At 35.6% G+C, this 20,731-nt stretch overlaps 1 protein-coding gene across 2 annotated transcripts in view; it reads left to right on the top strand.

Moving 5' to 3' along the window:
* The window catches only part of IQUB (IQ motif and ubiquitin domain containing), a 77,064-nt gene extending 59,503 nt beyond the window's left edge, over positions 1–17,561 (top strand). For both annotated transcript variants that reach the window (XM_036905605.2, XM_057504732.1), the window contains 3 exons: positions 10,031–10,279; positions 10,929–11,114; positions 14,877–17,561. In XM_036905605.2, the coding sequence (XP_036761500.2) occupies positions 10,031–10,279; positions 10,929–11,114; positions 14,877–15,059 (618 nt within the window). In that variant the 3' untranslated portion in view covers positions 15,060–17,561. The remainder of the gene's footprint in view (positions 1–10,030; positions 10,280–10,928; positions 11,115–14,876) is intronic.
* The last annotated feature ends 3,170 nt before the right edge of the window (positions 17,562–20,731 follow it).

Here is a 20,731-nt window from a genome sequence, read left to right as displayed (position 1 = left end):
GTTAAAATCTTCATTTCTGTGATTCTACATATACCATGTATTCCCTTCTAATACTTATGATGTAATTATAATTATTACTAAATAGATCCATGTAGACATCCTGAGACAACTTCAAATGTAAAATGTACTTGAATTAAACTACCTTTTCAACTCCAACATGCTTAGGCTTCTGTGAGAATTTTGCTCTTTAAAACTAAGATAAGTGCTTTATTGCCTTCTCAATATTCAAAATGCTTTTTGTAAAGTTTGAGGGAAGGTGGTTTCCTAAAGAATTCTAAATAGTGTTTTATTCCAATGATATTTTTAGAGTCACAATTTGTTTAAGAAGATGATTAAGCATCTGTTTTGCTTTTCTGATATAAATTCTCAATATTTGGGCAAAACTCTTAGAAAAATAAAAATTAATTTTTATATTCCTTATTTTTTAATGAATTTTAAAAAATTAATTGAATTATTATATTAAAATATAATAAAGTCCAAGAGAGAAGTTGTCTATCATTTCTACTTAAATCAGTCTTTCATTTGTCTAAGCTTACCTTCTCTATAGACTTACTCAGTTTTTATATGTTTGCAGTAATAAAATAGAATTTAATATTCTACATGTTCACATAACATTATACTATTTTATACAGTTTTTAAACTTACCTTTGGTAAAATTCACTCTTCTTGGAAGTTTTGATAAATATAGAGTGATTTAATCAACAGCATAATCAAGTTAAAAAATAGACTTACTACGTCCTTCAAATTCCCTCATGCTGCTCCTTTATAATACATATACCCCCTGACCCCCTAAACCATGGAAACAATGATCTCCATTTTATTTCTATAGTTATACCTAACTCAAAGTGTCATATAAATGGGTCATACTATATGCAGTTTTTAAATTTTTAAATAATTAATTAATTACATTTATTTAAACTTTTAAAAATTTTAATTTACTTTAAGAAGTAGCATGATTTTATTGAAATGTTGTAGTACAGTGTTGGAAGTACTCTCCCCAACCCAACACGAGCATGGCCAATGATAAATTCCTGAATTGAGTTGAGGTCATAGCTGACAAAGTTACAACAGGAATATCTATAAGTTTATTAATATAATTTGAGTTGGAGGCTGAGCAACTTTGGTATATTTATATTTCTCTGGCTCCCCTTGTTGGCTAGATAGATGCTGAGTCTAGCCCCACTCAGCAGAGTTGGAGAGGATCAATATATTTTGTGCCTTCACTTAAGAGCAGCAAGGGATGTGCAGGCTCTGGGGTCAAGCTGCTCTTGAGGCATATATGCAGTTTTTTGACTGGCTTCCTTCATCTAACATATTACATTGATATTCACAGTCATTTTTGAGTTTTATCATTAGTTTATTGTTATACCTGAGTAATGTTTTTATTGTCTAGATGTACCAGAGTTTGTATATACATTCACAGTTGTAGGACATTAGGTTGTACAGAATTTTGGGCTTTTGTGAATTTAGTCACTACAAACACTTGCTTCTGAGTTTTTATATAAACTGATTATTTTGGTTAAATACCTAGTAAGTGGGATTGTTGAGTCATATGATAAATGCATATGTATCTTTATGAGAGATTGCCAAACTTTTTTTCCAAACTAGCTGTACCATGTTGTATTCCCATATACAATGTATGAGAGTTTCAGTTGCTCTGCTTCCTTGTCAGCACTTGGTACAGTCAGTTATTTATTCATTTATTTATTTTGGTATCATTAATATACAATTACAAGAGCAACATTTTGGTTACTAGACTCCCCTCATTATCAAGTCCCCATCACATATCCCATTGCAGTCACTTTCCATCAGCACAGTAATATGCTATAGAATCACTACTTGTCTTCTCTGTGTTGTACTGCCTTCCCCATACTCCCCCCCTCTACATTATGTGTGCTAATCGTAATGCCCCTTTTTCCCCCTTATCCCTCCCTTCCCACACATCCTCCCCAGTCTCTTTCCCTTTGGTAACTGTTAGTCCATTCTTGGGTTCTGTGATCTGTTGCTGTTTTGTTCCTTCAGTTTTTGCTTTGTTCTTATACTCCACAGATAGTGAAATCATTTGATACTTTTCCTTCTCTGCTTGGCTTATTTCACTGAGCATAATACCCTCAAGCTCCATCCATGTTGTTGCAAATGGTAGGATTTGTTTTCTTCTTATGGCTGAATAATATTCCATTGTGTATATATACCACATTTTCTTTATCCATTCATCAACTGATGGACACTTAGGTTGCTTCCATTTCTTGGCTATTGTAAATAGTGCTGCGATAAACATAGGGGTACATATGTCTTTTTCAAACTGGGGTCCTGCATTCTTAGGGTAAATTCCTAGGAGAGGAATTCCTGGGTCAAATGTTATTTCTATTTTGAGTTTTTTGAGGAACCTCCATACTGCTTTCCACAATGGTTGAACTAATTTACATTCCCAGCAGCAGTGTAGGAGGGTTCCCCTTTCTCCACATCCTTGCCAACATTTGTTGTTGTTTGTCTTTCGGATGGTGGCCATCCTAACTGGTGTGAGGTGATATCTCATTGTGGTTTTAATTTGCATTTCTCTGATGATTAGCCATATGGAGCATCTTCTCATGTGCCTGTTGAAATTCATGGCCATCTGAATTTCTTCTTTGGAGAAGTTTCTGTTCAGATCCTCTGCCCATTTTTTAATTGGATTATTTGCTTTTTGTTTGTTGAGGTGCATGAGCTCTTTATATATTTTAGATGTCAACCCTTTATCAGATATCTCATTTATGAATATCTTCTCCCATACTATAGAATGTCTTTTTGTTCTATTGATGGTGTCCTTTGCTGCACAGAAGCTTTTCAGCTTGATATAGTCCCACTTGTTCATTTTTGCTTTTGTTTCTTTTGCCCAGGGACATATGTTCATGAAGAAGTTGCTCACGTTTATGTCCAAGAGATTTTTGCCTATGTTTTTTCCTAAGGGTTTTATGTTTTCATGACTTACATCAGGTCTTTGATCCATTTCGAGTTTACTTTTGTGTATGGGGTTAGACAGTAATCCAGTTTCATTCTCTTACATGTAGCTGTCCAGTTTTGCCAACACCAGCTGTTGAAGAGACTGTCATTTCCCCATTGTATATCCTTGGGTCCTTTATTGTAGATTAATTGGCCATATATGCTTGGGTTAATATCTGGACCAGGTTCCACTGGTCTATGGGTCTGTTCTTGTACCAGTACCAAATTGTCTTGATTACTGTGGCTTTGTAGTAGAGCTTGCAAGTTGGGAAGCAGGATCCCCCCTGCTATATTCTTCCTTCTCATGATTGCTTTGGCTATTTGGGATCTTTTGTGATTCTCTGTGAATTTTAGAAGTATTTGCTTTAGTTCGTTGAAGAATGCTGTTGGTATTTTGATAGGGATTGCATTGAATCTGTAGATTGCTTTAGGTAGGATGACCATTTTGACCATATTCATTCTTCCTACCCAAGAGCATGCGATGAATTTCCATTAATTAGTGTCCTCTTTAATTTCTCTTAAGAGTGTCTTGTAGTTTTCAGGGTATAGGTCTTTCACATCCTTGGTTAGGTTTATTCCTACATATTTTATTCTTTTTGATGCAACTGTGAATGGAATTGTTTTCCTGATTTCTCTTTCTGCTAGTTCATTGTTAGTGTATAGGAATGCAACAGATTTCTGTGTGTTAATTTTGTATCCTGCAACTTCGCTGAATTGAGATATTAGTTCTATTAGTTTTGGAGTGGATTCTTTACTGTTTTTTATGTACAATATCATCTCATCTGCAAATACTGACAGTTTGACTTCTTCCTTACCAATCTGGATGCCTTTTATTTCTTTGTTTTGTCTGATTCCTGTGGCCAGGACCTCCAGTACTATGTTGAATACAAGTGGGGAGAGTGGGCATCCCTGTCTTGTTCCCAATCTTAGGTGAAAGGCTTTCAGCTTCTCACTGTTAAGTATGATGTTGGCTGTGGGTTTGTCATATATGGCCTTTATTATGTTGAGGTACTTGCCCTTTATACCCATTTTATTGAAAGTTTTTATCATGAATGGATTTTGAGTTTTGTCAAATGCTTTTTCAGAATCTATGGAGATGATCATGTGATTTTTGTCCTTCTTTTTGTTGATGTGGTGGATGATGATGGATTTTCGAATGTTGTACCATCCTTGCATCCCTGAAATGAATCCCACTTGATCATGGTGTATGATCCTCTTGGTGTATTTTTGAATTCAGTTTGCTAATATTTTGTTGAGTATTTTGGCATCTGTGTTCATCAGGAATATTGGTCTGTAATTTTCTTTTTTTGTGGGGTCTTTGCCTGGTTTTGGTATTAGAGTGATGCTGGCTTCATAAAATAAGTTTGGAAGTTTTCCCTCTTCTATTTTTTGGAAAACTTAAAGGAGAATGGGTATTATGTCTTCTCTGTATGTCTGATAAAATTCAGTGTTGGATCCATCTGGCCCAGGGATTTTGTTCTTGGGTAGTTTTTTGATCACCGATTCAATTTTGTTGCTGGTGATTGGTCTGTTTAGATTTTCTGTTTCTTCCTTGGTCAGTATTGGAAGGTTGTATTTTTCTAGAAAGTTGTCCATTTCTTCTAAGTTATCCAGTTTGTTAGCATATAGATTTTCATAGTATTCTCTAATAATTCTTTGTATTTCTGTGGGGGTCTGTTGTGATTTTTCCTTTCTCATTTCTGATTCTGTTTATGTGTGTAGATTCTCTTTTTCTCTTAATAAGTCTAGCTAGGGGTTTATCTATCTTGTTTATTTTCTCAAAGAACCAGCTCTTGGTTTCATTGATTTTTTTCTATTGTTTTATTCTTCTAAGTTTTATTTAGTTCTTCTCTGATCTTTATTATGTCCCTCCTTCTGCTGACTTTGGGCCTCATTTGTTCTTCTTTTCCCAGTTTCAATAATTTTGACTTTAGACTATTCATTTGGGATTGTTCTTCCTTCTTTAAATAGGCCTGGATTGCTATATACTTTCTTCTTAGAACTGCCTTTGCTGCGTCCCACCAAAGTTGGGGCTTTGTGCTGTTGTTTTCATTTGTCTCCATATAATGGCCGATCTCTGTTTTAACTGTCATTGATCCGTTGATTATTTAGGAGCATGTTGTTAAGCATCCATGTGTTTGTTAGGCTTTTTGTTTTCTTTGTACAATTTATCTCTAGTTTTATACCTTTGAAATATGAGACGTCGGTTGGTAGAATTTTAGTCTTTTTGAATTTACTGAGGCTCTTTTTGTGGCCTAGTATGTGGTCTATTCTGGAGAATGTTCCATGTGCACTTGAGAAGAATGTGTATCCTGCTGCTTTTGGGTGTAGAGTTCTGTAGATGTCTGTTAGGTCCATCTTCTAGTGTGTTGTTCAGTGCCTCTGTGTCCTTACTTATTTTCTGTCTGGTTAATCTGTCTTTTAGAGTGAGTGGTGTGTTGAAGTCTCCTAGAATGAATGCATTGTATTCTATTTCCTCCTTTAATTCTGTTAGGATTTTTTTTCACATATGTCCGTTCTCTTCTATTGGGTGCCTATATATATTTATAATGGTTATATCCTCTTGTTGAACTGACCCCTTTATCATTATGTAATGTCCTTCTTTATCTCTTGTTACTTTCTTTGTTTTGAAGTCTATTTTGTCTGATACAAGCACTGCAACACCTGTGTTTGTCTCCCTATTGTTTGCATAAAATATCTTTTTCCATCCCTTCACTTTTAGTCTGTGTATGTCTTTGGGTTTGAGGTAAGTCTCTTGTAGGCAGCATATAGATGGGTCTTGCTTTTTTATCCATTTTATTATTCTGTGTCTTTTCATTGGTGCATTCAGTCCATTTACTTTTAGGGTGATTATCAATAGATATGTACGTATTGCCATCGCAGGCTTTGGATTCGTGGTTACCAAAGGTTCAAGGGTAGCTTCTTTACTGTCTAACTGTCCAACTTTAACTCACTTATTATGCTATTATAAACACAGTCTAATGATTCTTTATTTCCCTCTCTTCTTATTCTTCCTCCTCTATTCTTTATATATTAGGTGTTTTATTCTCTACTCTTTTGTGTTTCCCTTGACTGCTTTTGTGGATAGCTGATTTCATTTTTTGCCTTTAGTTAGTATTTGGTTGGTCTGCTTTCTTTGCTGTGATTTTATTTTCTCTGGTGACATCTTTTTAGCCTTAGGAGTACTTCCATCTAGAGCAGTCCCTTTAAAATACCCTGTAGACATGGTTTGTGGGAGGTAAATTCCCTCAGGTTTTGCTTATCTGAAAATTGTTCAATCTCTCCTTCAAATTTAAATGGTAATCTTGCTGGATACAGTATTCTTGGTTCAAGGCCCTCTGTTTCATTGCATTAAATATATCATGCCATTGTCTTCTGGCTGGTAAGGTTTCTGTTGAGGAACCTTACAGGCCAGAACATTCTGATGATATCCTGGTGGGTTTTCCTTTGTAGGTAACCTTTTTTCTCTCTCTGGCTGCCTTTGATATTCTGTCCTTGTCCTTGATCTTTGCCATTTTAATTATTATGTGTCTTGGTGTTGTCCCCCTTGGGTCCCTTGTGTTAGGAGATCTATGGGCTTCCATTGTCTGAGAGAGTATTTCCTTCCCTAGTTTGGGGAAATTTTCAACAATTATTTCTTCAAAGACACTTTCTGTCCCTTTTTCTCTCTCCTCTTCTTCTGGTACCCCTATTATGCAAATATTATTCCATTTGGATTGGTCACACAGTTCTCTTAATATTCTTTCATCCCTAGAGATCCTTTTATCTCTCTCTGCCTTAGCTTCTCTGTATTCCTGTTCTCTGATTTCTGTTCCATTAACAGTCTATTGCACCTCATCCAGTCTGCTCTTAAGTCCCTCCATTGCTTGTTTCATTTCTGTTATTTACCTCTGGACTTCATCCCTTAGCTCTTGCATATTTCTCTGCAGCTCCATCAGCACGGTTATGACTTTTATTTTGAATTCTTTTTCAGGACGATTGGTTATATCTGTCTCAGCAGGCCCTTTCTCCGGTATTTAGTTATTTTGGACTGGACCAGGTTCTTCTGCATTTTCATGGTGATAGAAGTGATCACCAGTGAGTGGCGCATACGTCAGCTGGGAATACAAAGTCTCTTCCTGCTTGCTAGTCACCTTGCCCTTCTCTGCTGCCCGTGCTAGTTACCCACACACAGTGAGCAGTGTCTGGGTTAGTCCCCTGAGCTGCCATGGGTGGGGCAGCTCTCAGGATAGCCTAGGACACTGCTTGGTTCACAGATGCACCCGGTGTGTTCTCCTGTGAGAACGGCACCCCTCTGTGCCTTCTGGACATTGAATTGACACAGAATTGACAGGACATTGCGCTGGCTTCCTCTGCCTGTGCCGGGCAGCTGCACACAGGGGGCAGCCTCTGGGTCTGGCTGGTTAGCTGCATGCTGGGAGAAGACTCTGAGTGGTTGCTGTGGGTGGCGCTGTCCCCGGGCTGTTCTGCAGCAATGGTGGTTCAGCCGGTCCACTTGCAGTGCTGGTGGGGGGGAATGCACGGCAGGCTGCTTATCACCGTGAGGGGCTTCAGAGCTGCATTGCCACCCAGGGTGTTAGGGCACCTGAAGTTCCTTAAAATTCCCAGCCTGCTGGGCTGAGTGTGCCAGGATGTATTTGTCCACCTGTTAAGCCCTTGTCCCTTTAATACTTTTTAAATGCCCTCTTTTCTTTTGTCCCAGGGGAGCCAGCTGTGGGGACCCCTTCACAGTCACCATCTCGGATTTTACTTTTCCGTTAAATATCCAGTACACCATGCAATGTGTGTCTGTGCTCCCAGTGTAGATTACTAGGGCTGGTTATTTAGCAGTCCTGTGCTTCCACTCCCTCCGCACTCTAATTCTTTTCCTCCTACCTGTGAGCTGGGGTAGGGGGACTGCTCAGATCATGGCTTTGTATCTTACCCTTTTCGTGGTTTCTTGCAGATGTAGATGTAGCCTGGCTGTTGTATCTTCCGGTCTGTCTTTTAGGAATAGTTGTATTTTGTATATCAATGATATTGTATATCAAAATGTATATTGTCTTGGAAGGAGATTTCCACCGCCCTACTGACACCGCCATCTTGAGTAATTCCCTGGTATTGTCAGTTTTGGAATTCTAATAGGTGTACAGTATTATCCAAGTATATTTAAATCTGTGTTTTTCCTAATGACAGATAATATTATGCATCTTTTCATACACTTTTTTTCTGCTATCCATATATCTTTTTGGTGAAGTGTTTACACATATCTTTTGTTAACACCCCCCATTTTTAGTTGACTTATGTTCTCATTATTGAATTTTGAGAATTCTTTACATATCTTAAATATAAGTCCTTTGTAAGAATATTATTTACATATACCTTCTCTCAGTTTGTGGCTCATCGTCTCACTTTTTTAACAATATCTTTAGCAGAGCAGAAGTTTTTGATTTTGATGAAGTTGAAATTACCCATTTTCAAAGTGAATCACACTTTTGTGTTTTTTTCGTATTTGAAAAAATGAAATATTATCAAAATATTCTCTTAGTATTTTTCAGTACCATGCAACTATAGATTCAGTGCAACCCCTAACACAACTCCAATGGTATTTTTCATAAAAATAGAAAAAAAATCCTAAAACTTATATGGAACCACAAAGTTCCCAAATAACCAAACCAATCTTGAGAAACAAGAACAAAGCTGGAAGCATCATGCTTCCTGTTTCAAACTAGATTACAAGCTATAGTAATCAAAACAGTATGGTATTGGCCTAAAAACAGATATATAGGTGAGTAACACAGAATTGACAGGCCTGAACTAAACCCACATGTGGTCAACTAAAATCTGACAAAGGAGTCAAGACCACACCATGGGGAAAGGACAGTCTCTTGAATACATGGTTTTGGAAAAACTAGATAGCCACATGCAAAAAGATGAAATTTGACCCTTATAAACATACCACATATAAAAATCAACCCAAAATGGTTTAAAGACTTATATGTCAGACCTGAAGCTATAAAACTACTAAAATAAAACAGGGAAAAACCTTTCGGCATTGGTCTTAGTAATGACTTTTTGGTCATGACACCAAAAAAATAAACACAACAAAAACAAAAATAGACAAATGGGATTGCATCAAACTTCTGCACAGCAAAGGGAACAATCACCAGCATAAAAAGCAACCTACAGAATGGGAGAAAATACTTGTAAACCATATATTTAATAAATTAATATTTTTTAAATAAAGGACTAGCAAAATAATTTTAAATAATTTTAACCCAATTTAAAAATGGACAAAGTACCTGAAGACATTTTTCCAAAGACATACAAATGGCCAGCATGTACATGAAAACGTGCTAAACATCACTAATAATCAGGGAAATGCAAATCAAAAGAATAGTGATAGTTTACCTCACAAATGTTAGAGTGGCTATTATCAAAAAGACAAAAGTTATTAAGAGGCAAGATAGAAAGGAATTCTTGTGCACTATTTGTGGAAATGTAAATTTGTACAGCCATTATGGAAAACAGTATGGAAGTTTCTCAAAAAATTAAAAATATAACTACCACATGATGCAGTTTCAAATTTTAAAAATTGATCATTTGAGCTAATCCAAATTTATTGTTAAGATGAATGCAATAAAAACACTTGGGTTAGTGACTTTTCTTTATAGCAATTGCCTGTAAAAATAATGAATGTAGCATAGCACCAAAATCTAAATTCTTAAAAATAAGTGCCAGAGCACTTCGAAGGTTCTTACTATTTTGCTACCCAAGGCTTCCACCTTATAATTTTTTCTCCTGTCAATTACTTTTCTAGGTGATTTTACAACATGTTTCTAAGGGTTGATGAATAATATGAATTTGTAAATATTTTGGCAGGGTAAATGAATGCTGCCTGAAAGTTAAATTTTGTATAGAATAGGAAGTAAAGGGCAAAATATGACTTGAAAAATTAACCAAGTTTTTATATCATTCTAAAATAAGTTAGCCATCAGTGCTCCTGTTGGTTAGTATTTGCCTTGGCTTTCTATTTTTTATATATGCTTATTTATTTATTTTTACTATTTAGGTCCCTCAAGACCCACTAAAGTTTTATAAGAAGATTTACTTTTGCCATAGTTGCCAGCTCTATTTGCCTTCTACGGAGTTTGCCATATCATCTACCTCACAGCGCATATACCGCTGTCGTCACTGCGTTAACCTTGACAATGAGACACGACGACGAGAATCATTTTTGAAGTACAAATGTTTACTTAAACGGCTCTACTATTCAGAAGCTGATTATGAAGATGATTCTAAAATTGCTTTCCTGATGAAGGTATGATCAGTAAGTGTTGCAGGTCAAGGATGAAATTTGTCCACTGATTTTTACAGAAATGATTCCTGATTTCCCACACAAACCTTTTAAAATAATGGTTTGTTTTTCTATGCTTACACTTTGTGAAGCTTGCCCTTCTGGCAATTCTGAGTGTATATATGCAGATCTTCTGATAAAAAGTCATTTCAAGAATATTAGCTAATGCAATTTAAATTTAAAACTTCAAACAGCTATTTTACTCCCCTTTCTATTTTCTTTAAAACAATCTTTTTAATAACACTAAGCAAATTGCTTAATCTTTATTAAATCCCAATGTCCTCATTTGTAAAATGGGAATAAAATGACCTACAATAACCCTGAGAGTAAGGTGATAGTTGCTAATAAATTTTGTAAGTATATAGTACAATAAATGTAAGGTAAAAATAGCATACTGGGTTAAAGATGCACCCATGGCTGAGGCTGGTAATGCAGTTTAGGCAGAATGAGCAGAGATTTGGTGAAAAAATAAGCTATGTGCCACTGAAAACCTCACAAATAATGTTTTGCTTTTAAAAATAGTCTCTATAATTAAATTATTTCCTCAAGTAATCTTAAGTAAATTTTATATTGAGAATAAAACCTTACTTTTCAAACTTGTTTTGACATGCAGCTACAAGATATTCAATACCTGACGGAGAACATCTGGGCATCCCAGTCAGTGCTTAGTGCCTGGAATGATCTCAGTGATCTGGCCATGGTCAGGTGGGATAAGTCTCTGGAGTGGTCCCCCTGGAACTGCATTCTTCTTACCAAAGATGAAGGCATTGCTCATCTCAGGCTAACAAATGTTGAAGAGGTAAGAAAATTGAACTTCATTTGGGAAATTAATCATTAGGATTAGTAGAGAAACTTGACTGCCTCTTTTTACATTTTATACATAATTTAAGTACTTCCATTGGATTAAGAAACGGAGAACTTGTGAATAACATTAACAAAACATATGGATGGCGTTTATGGCAGAGATTAAAATTAAAAAGAAGCTAAGACACATAAAAGGTAAAGATAAGAGATCTGGACATCTTACAAGTACCAAAACATGATAGATACCTCTCTCTTCTGATTAGAGCAAGTTCAAGCACATTAATTCCACAGTAAATTCCATGAGATCTGAGATTTTGTTTAGCTTATTTGTTTCTATGTCTCTTATACCTACCACAGTGCCTACCACACACTAGGGGTTTGATAAGTATTTGTTGAATGAATAAATGCATTTACCACCAGATAGGTATTATGGAACCCAGAATCTGTCTTCTGAGTTACCACAAGTCTGCCTAAAAGCATACTAAATTCTCAAATAAATTTTATTCATAATTTTGTGCTCTAAATGACAGTCATACTAATAGGTTCTGAATGGAGTCCTGAGAGTCCATTTTTCATTTGCTTCCAATTAAGAGTGGGAAAACCACTGTACAAATTCAATACCATTTAATTTCAGGAATTTACAAGATGCAATCTGTAAAATATTTTGATAAACAGAATTGTCAGGACCCTGAAGAATTCTCAGAGAGCTCCACTTAACACTAAGTGGTCTGAGGATCCCAGGAGGTATTACTGATTCACTGCCTTCTATTGATTAAATTATAATCAATTAAATTGATTAAATCCATGTAAAATGTCAGTTAAGAGAACATAAAGAAATGACTTCAAGTATAATGGTCATTATGAACAGTGCTATTCCCTGCTTTTGTTTCTACTTGGGAGGGAGAAAGTTTAAAGAGGAGAAATTAGTTAAATTTTTAGCTTTTTGGAATGATTTTCTAGTAGAGCCAGACTCAGAAAAGTTTTACTGCAGGGATTGGAAGAAAAGGAAGCAAGAAATTGAAGCTGTGTTCAAGATTATAGTCAGTAAACTAAGCTGCCTCACAAATATTTAATCACTGGAAGCATAGCTCATATTAACAATATCATTCCATCTAGGACCCATAGTGGGATTGAAACTCATTCCCCAAACTGATATTCCACTGCTTCAATTAATCTACACAACTCCCTTTGTGTATTTAATCAAATTACTGCAGTACAAAATTAAATATTCACATGCATTTCTAATTTCAGGATGCTGATCTTCCTGAATTTGCATAAAAAGAGCTAAGGTTCTTAGCCAGGCAAACTAAAAAAAATTTGCCTTTTTATGATTTTGGACTGGCATTATCTTTTAAGTATTAATATTCAGCCTAGTTAAAGAATGGTTTATGTCTTGCAGCAAGTTAAAGATCTCCAAAATTGCCTTAATGCACAGAGATATTTGCTTTGTCAGTGAGTAAACAAATACTCAAAAAAGTTAAAATAATCTTGACTCCCTGCTATCATGACACAGTTACAGGCAAATCATGGTGAAAAACTTCTGTTGTCTGAACTGTAAATGAAGTAGATCTGTTTTTCATGGAGTGCACATTGGTCAAAGTGGGAACAATAGTGGATTGAAAATCAGGCAACCTGACCCAATATTTCTCCATTTCTGTCATTATCAATCTTCAGGACATTAAGACAGTGTCCTCTTTGCTTCATAAATTTGTATGAAGATTAGATAAAAACATGAAATCACTATAGAGGATAAGAGTAGCCCTAGCTTTGAATTCTGGCTCTTATGTATGAGCTGGTAGAAGTTGGGCAAGTTTGTTAATGTCTCTGTGCCCTGGTTTTCTCATCTATAAAAAGTGGATAATGTAAAAAAAGGGATAGTCGATATTGGATGTCTTTCCATATGTTATTCCTTAAGAGCTACTATTGTTCCTGTGATTGTATGTACCATAATATATTTTTCTCAACTTAAATGATTACTGTTTGGTTCTATAAAGGCACTTTGAAAACCTGTAAAGCTCTGTATATGTATAATTTAATGTTGCATAAGAGAAATGTATTCATTTTTCTTGAATGAAATAAGAGCTAAGGAGTGGTGAGACAAACATTAGCACAAAGGACAAGAATTTTGGCCTGGTAAATTTGTCTGTAGAGTAGACCTTTTAAGCCTAGGATATTCCTACATAATATTTTCTGCTATGATATCATATTCTTTGGTTCCTTTTCTCCCTGGCTTTCTTTACTTTTGATTTGACATTTTGGAGAGAACTTTAGTAAGGGGATGTCTTACTTAAAACAAATTTTAGGAGCAAGTATAAGTAGTATTCACTATTTGGTTGAAAAGAAGGATCAATAAAGATTAATAAAGAGAATAGATGGTATTTATTAATTCAATCAGAATTTTAGTTTGAAGGTACCAGATACTGTTCTACGTGCTTGGGGATAAAATGAGGAAATGAACACAATTCTTCATTGTTTCAGTTGCATTTAAGTTTAGCTGCAAATAACAGACTAAGCAATTTATGACTTAATCAAATGTAGTGTTAGTTTTGTTATGTAACAGGAAGTGCAAAGGTTGGTGGTCTAGGGCTCATGTGTACAGAAACTGAGGCCCTCTAACTTTTTCCTCAGCTGTATTTAATCTTTGGCTCTCATTCTCTTGCTTGTGGACTCTTAAAGAAAGATATTTACTTCATCTCCTGCATTTTATCCACTTCCCAGGAATGACAAAGCCTAAAGGTATGCCAGGTTGAGTCTCCCCACTTTTAAAAAGCTTGCCTGAAAGCTTTATCCAGTGACTTCCATTATATGTATGTATGAATAATGGCCAGAGACTTGTCACATGGCCACCCCTAACTAGAATAAAGGCTAGGGAAACTGAGCGGATCACAAAATATAAAATCATGCCCCTATACAAAATCAGGCCTCTCAATACAAATGGAAGAGAGAATGAATATTGGGTTTGCAACCAGCAGTCTGCTACTCTCATCAGAAAACAGATTGTGTTAGAATATGGCAATGTTACATAACAGATAAAGTTCAAAGTAGGCGTTGATTAATTTAAAATTAAGAACAAATAAAAATGGAAAGGCATAAAGAGTTAATAAAGACAGGAAGGTTTTCTGTTTAGAAGGCCTAAGAGAAATAGAGCCAGGGACTCATAAGGTGGGAACATAAGGTAGTAAAAAGGTGACCAAAGAGAAGTATACATTGTCACAACACCAGTGTGGTCTTTACTTTGAACTCTGGAGATAATTTTAGAACTCTGTACATCTTAGAAAAAAAAAATTCAAGTTGGTAATTGTATCAGTGTTGAAATAGACTTAAAAAGAGAGAACGAACATGGTAAGTGCATACATTGAAAAATACTGAGGCTATATCTTACAGTGCCAAGAGACACATATATGAAAAAGACCCTGACTGAACATTCAAGGAGTTTTCCTTATCACGCAGGAGATTCTCAAGCACAAGTAAAATTCAAGGCAGAATGAACTAAATACCACAGTTGAAATACATAAGAGTGCTTGCAAGTATGGAGGAAGGGGGGATTTGTTTGAACTCAGGTCAGAGGAAGAATCAGGAAAGGCTTCAGGTTAAAGCAACATAAAAGCTGAGCCCTCGAAGATGATAGTCAATGTTGGAAAAAGTGTATACTAGGATGAAAGAACTGATAAGCAAAGGCACTGAGGCAGGAAACTGTTCTTACTTGGCAAAATATATCTGTGACATTTAATAGAATTTGATTTTCTTTTCTTTTCAGGCATATGAACCCTTGTTTATTCACAAGATCAAACACAAACATATCCTGGCTAAGAACTATTTTTCTCAGATCCCAGTGCTGGCTTCATTTATACTTGATGATGGTGAAATAGATGAGATCAGAAAGAAATATCATACAGAAACACCACCTAAGATTATAGAGTCCCCGATGGCCAGTCTTTAGAAGATCCAGGAGTATTTGTTCGACAGTGAGTATTTCTGTCCACAGAGCTCACACAACATGGAAATAGAATTTTATTTTTTTATTGGTTTCAATTGTTTTTGTTCTTAAAGCATAATAAGCTGTATGAAGAGAAAACTGATTAGACAATTAGTCTTAAATTGAAATAGTTTTATTCCTGAAATTAATATTTTAAGGTAAAGGGAAGATTTTCTTCTCATATTTTTCATATTAAATTTTTTTCAGAAATTTTAGTGCATCATAGTTAAAACCAACAAACAAAAGCTAGGCTTAACTCTCAACTCAATTTATTTTAGATAAAATGTAGTTATAGGAGAATAGTAAGTGTATCATGGGAGGAAACAATTTTAATTTCTTGAAAATCTTTACAGATTGGATAAAAGATGCTATGTTTTAATAAGAGGATTTGAATCTTCACTTTTTATCTTCTACTTTCCCCTTCCATCCTTCTCAAAATTCCAGTAGAACAACCAAAACAGAAACAGTTATAAACAAACAAAAAGTACATTCTATGCCTGAAAATAGAGTTAACAGTGGAACTATCTTTTATCCTATGGAAGAAAAACTCCTAATGGGGCAATGGGGGAAGTATAGGAAGTGGTCAAGTAAACTGTAATAATCCCTTTCATCAGCAAGCCAAAGGAATAACCTTGACCACATGCATGTCAGGGATTTACAATGATGAACAAGGGTATGTGAATCAGTCTTAAACAGGAAACTGATGGCACACTCAAAATAGGAAAATTCAAAGAGGGTTTATTTACAAAGGAACTTATTATAAAGTGTGGCCAGTGTGTAGGAAGCCAGAGGAATAGTGCAGGAACCCAGGGCCAGTGTTCACTAAGCTGTCTGTACAGTAGTCTCAAATGAACCTAGGGAGGGAGAGGTCTGGGAAACTGGCAACCCAGAAAGAGACTGTAAAGAAGATAATTAAGAGGATCAGTGACCAACTGTAAGGAGAACAGCCAGTCCTCGTTGATCTCATGACTAGGGAAGTAAGTACTCTGAGCTCATACTTCTCCTTTCCTCCAGTCTCCTGCTTGTGTGTCCCACTGACAGAACCCAAAAGGAAAGCAGAAGTCTGCTGGCATAATTCATACAGCTGCAGGTCCAAGAGTGGAGTAGATAAGGGGCAAAGTGGAGCTGGATACCTAACTAGAGAGAAAGAATTAAAAGTGAATATCTGCAACTCAAGTAGAACTATTTCATACACGCACACACGCACAACATAATTTTTTGTATATATATATATATATATATATATATATAAACGTAAATGCTATACAAGATATATAACACAAATGCTGTATATGAGATTGCAGACAAGGGGGTTGGGGAGAATTTTTCTCCTAATTCCAATCAGCAATTAATGAGGCTGTTCTCCCAAGTTTAGTCATCAAAGGAATTGAATCTAACTACTAATATTTTTTATTCATAAATATTTACCAGCATTTTAGCAACATATATTCTAGTATATCTACAGTTTTTTTTTATTTAGCAAGAGTGATTGTTTTTAAGGAACTAAACATCAAGGAGGGAAGTGCTGTAATTCTGTTAGTTTCAAGGTTTCAAGAACAGTTCAGACATTCGGAAACTTTCTAAACAATAAATTTGAGCTGGAATTAGATCGGAGGCCATTCCAGTCACTGAGAAACAGGTAACAATTTAGCACAGACAAAAGTGGGTTTAAACTGGGATGTAAACAACCATATTTTCACAAGATGGTTCAGGAGAATGCTCTGTCTTCAGAAAAGTATGGGCTGGAGAGGCAGGCAGTGAGGGGGAAATAATCCTAGGGCAAATAAAGGACTTTGGGAATTCTCCTTTTGCCCTAAGGGTGAGACAACTGACTAGACCGGCATTTGCTTATAATAGTGGAAGACTTGTAGAATACAAGTGTGAGGGGTGGGCCAACCGGAGCAGTTGATTCCTGGATGAAAGGGTCAGTGCCTTAATTTAGGGCTGGGACAATCACCAGAAAGGGGGAAAAGGCATCTCAACAGCAGAGAGGCTTTCCCTAATAAACTCAGTTATTCTGGTAAACTTTCCATCCATTTGGAACTACAGTTCCTGTTTTACACTGGTATCCAAAACTATAGCACAGAAGGCTAGACTTGGAGTTGTGTCATGCTAGAGAGCAGTCAGTGGGGTGTCAGGTTGCAGCCTACAAGAATCCTAACTCCAGGTTACTGTAAAGCAGCAACTAGTTAAGCAGTTCAGTTTCCCTGTCTTTGTGGGACCTGCATGCCTCTAATTTATGACCTGATGAACATACTTCCCCTGGCCCACTAAGAAATGAAAACATATTCCTTTCTTTCTACTTTATGAGGACTTATATCATATCTTATCATATTGTATGGATAGAGGCCTAAGAAATATTACAGAACAAAATTTTATATTCCCAAATTGCAAAAACAGGCTGATCAAGAACAGTCTCCAAATATGTAAAAATTCAAAAATCAAAAAGGGACCCTTTTGAAGAATTCTCATTTTATGTATATATATATATATATATATATATATATATATACACACACATACACACACACACATTGTATATATATATACAAATAATCATTTAATGAATCTCTTAATTCATATTAAGGATATTTGATAGCACTTTTCATCCTTTGGAGGAAAAACAATACCAGGACAATTGCTTTTAGTAAAATAAATAGTTGCTGAATTACTAAAGTACAGCACATTGGTGGCAGTGAGCAGCAGATTTGATACCTGAAAGTAAAGCTTAAACAGAAATATGGTGGATTAGCTCAAGATAGTCCCCTAGAATCAGAGGAAAAGGACAAAGAGATGAGGAAGATGTAGAAAAATAATAAGTTTAAAGACTTTGCTCTGTCTACCTGAGAAATAGCATAAGCCTAGAATGGAGTAGAAAAAGAGAAACAAATAGAAAAGAATGAGTTAAAGCTAATTTCCCTAAGTTAAAAAGATAGATATATTTAGCTGTATAAAAAGTCTACCAAGTACTGGGAACATTAATATAGAGACACATAACACAACTTTTGTGGCATTTCTGAATTTCAGGAATATTGGACAAGTTTTATAAGCATTCAAGTTGGAGGAAAAGAGCCACAAGAAAAAAAAAATGGCATAGATCTCTCTTCTGTAAAACTAAATGCCAGAAGATAAGGAAGGAACATTTCTATTGAAGGATTTTAGATTTTGAGGGTAAAAAAATGACCTAAGAATTTTATTTCCAGACAAAGTTCTTGTGTGTGAAGACAACAGAAAGACATTAGGCAGAATATCATCAGTCTGTGTACCCATTCTGTGCTCCAGCTGGGCTCAGAACTGTGGAGGGAGGGCATGGGTGTGATACTGTCCAGGAGAGGTGGCAGTAAGCACTCCAACCTCAAGACCCTCATGATTTGTATGGTTATGAGGCAACAGAATGAACAAAAATAATTCCTCAAAGTCTATAACTACAAAAACAGGCAATCAAAAAACCTGAAAGGGATAATACGAATCTATGAAAAACAATGCCCTGACTATTCCGATAAAATGTTGCTGTAGGAGGGTTCAGAGGGAAAAAGGGCTCCACATTTTTAAGGAAAGAATGGTCATCAGATATGTAGGTAGGAAAGTAGATATTCCAATATCTAGTTGATATACCTAAAGGCAACCACTAGCAGAATGACATGAAATGGTAAATTCCACATTTCTAGAAGAAAAGGAGAAGCAACAATGAACTTGAAACCATTTTTGTTTTTAATTTTTTACGGTTGACGGGAAGTACACGGACAACAAAAACAAGATAAAAAATACTATAATGCATAAATTTGCATAGGTTAAAATTCGCTAGTAAAGGATAGTTATATTGTATTAAAGAGTCGACTGTATTCTGTGGACTGGATATAGGCCCCAAATGAAATGACAGTGAAGGTTAAAAATAAAGGTATTTAGTAAAGCTATCAATCATATGCAAACAGATAACAACAAAACAATTGGAGGCAATATTAATATCAAGGATGAAATTAAGAAAAATAGCAGAGCAAAAGAAGTTACTTATGTTACATACCAAAGTAGGTTTAAAAACAATGTCAGCTGGGAACAATTCCCCATAGACTTCTCATGTTTCTGTGTGTCATTAAAGCAGAGGCACCCATTCTCCTTTTGTACACACTTATTTTCAAGGATATTTATATAGCAAGCAGTCTTGGAAGATAGAGACAGTGTTTACCATTCCTGTAAGAGATTCAGTTTCTAAGCTGGATTCCTATCCTGTAAAGAAGCTCACTGCATATGTATGTGTCATCTGGGCTTTGTGTCACTCTGAGGGAATTAGGGCAAAATGCTGATATTCTGCTATTCCTGTGAACAATAAATTGTGCTTTATTTCTGACCCAGTAGTCTCCTGTCTGCTACACTCATTTATGAAACTGGCTGGCAAACTTCTTAGCTTGTGATGAGGATAGCATCTTTTAGAACTGGGTTTAAATCAGGTTATACTACATAACATACATAAAAAATGATCGCTTTTTCATCCCTTTAACCTTGGACTCAATGAATTTATAGGTCTTACTACAGGAGGGAGAAATTCCTCCAGGGAGCACAGTAGTATTTCAACTGAATTGGAACTTTAGACTCAAAGCAATTCTTCAGAAAGTCCAAATGGTCAATTAAGTGTGTCTTCCTAAGTAAACAAATCATAATTTCCATTTTCTACAGGTTGAGAGCTACAAATATCTGGTTTGGAAAGAAAATTTTCCACATTTTTTTGTTATAATATTGTTTTATTCTTATCATATCTCACAAGTAAGAAGCCCTGGCAACTTCAAGTGATATTCTAAGTAGTATGCTATAGTGCTCTGTTAGATGTAGTATCATGCTTTATGGAAATAATATTGTTTTATGGGAATAAGGTATCTTTATTCTATAATGGGCATTGTAAAACATATTTTGGACTCTAAAACTGACACAAATTTTGTAGAACAGTAGTATGTATTTAAAAATAAAACTTGTTAGAGGGAGAACTGAAAAAGTTTAGTCAAAAAAATAATGTACTGGAAGTTCATGGCTTGAGAAGAATGTATATTCTGTTGGATGCTGTAGACCGTAGATGTCCATTATATCCAGGTGGTTGATGGTGTTCATATATGAGTTCAACTATGTCCTTACTGACTTTCTGCCTGATGGATCTACCCATTTCTGATAAAGGGATGTTGAAATCAACCATAGCAAGCTAATCCTAATTCCTCCCTCCCATCCCTTGTATCATTGCTGTCATTCATTTCATTTATATATAAGCATACATAAACATGTGCACACACACACAATTGAATACACTGTTGCTATTATTATTGTGAACACAGTGTTACCTGTTAGCTCAATTAGGAATACTGCTCCAATAGGTTGTGATTATCTGTGTTTGCCTGTCATTCTCTCCAATATTGGGAGCAGCGGTTTGTCCTGTGTCTTCACTTCTCTTGTGGTCTAAGAAGAGTTGATTTTTTTTTTTTTTTAAATAATTATTTTTTATTGAAGGGTAGTTGACGCACAGTATTACATTATATTAGTTTCAAGTGTACAACACAGTGGTAGAACATTTATATACAAAATTCTAGGTTCCAGCTATCACCCTACCAAGCTGTTGCAATATCTTGACTATATTCCTTATGATATACATTACATCC

The sequence above is a fragment of the Manis pentadactyla genome, chromosome 7 (genome assembly GCF_030020395.1).
Source record: "Manis pentadactyla isolate mManPen7 chromosome 7, mManPen7.hap1, whole genome shotgun sequence".
Classification (NCBI taxonomy): domain Eukaryota; kingdom Metazoa; phylum Chordata; class Mammalia; order Pholidota; family Manidae; genus Manis; species Manis pentadactyla.
The sequence above is the reverse complement of the archived record's forward strand: the minus strand, read 5'-3'. Positions and strand labels throughout refer to the sequence as shown.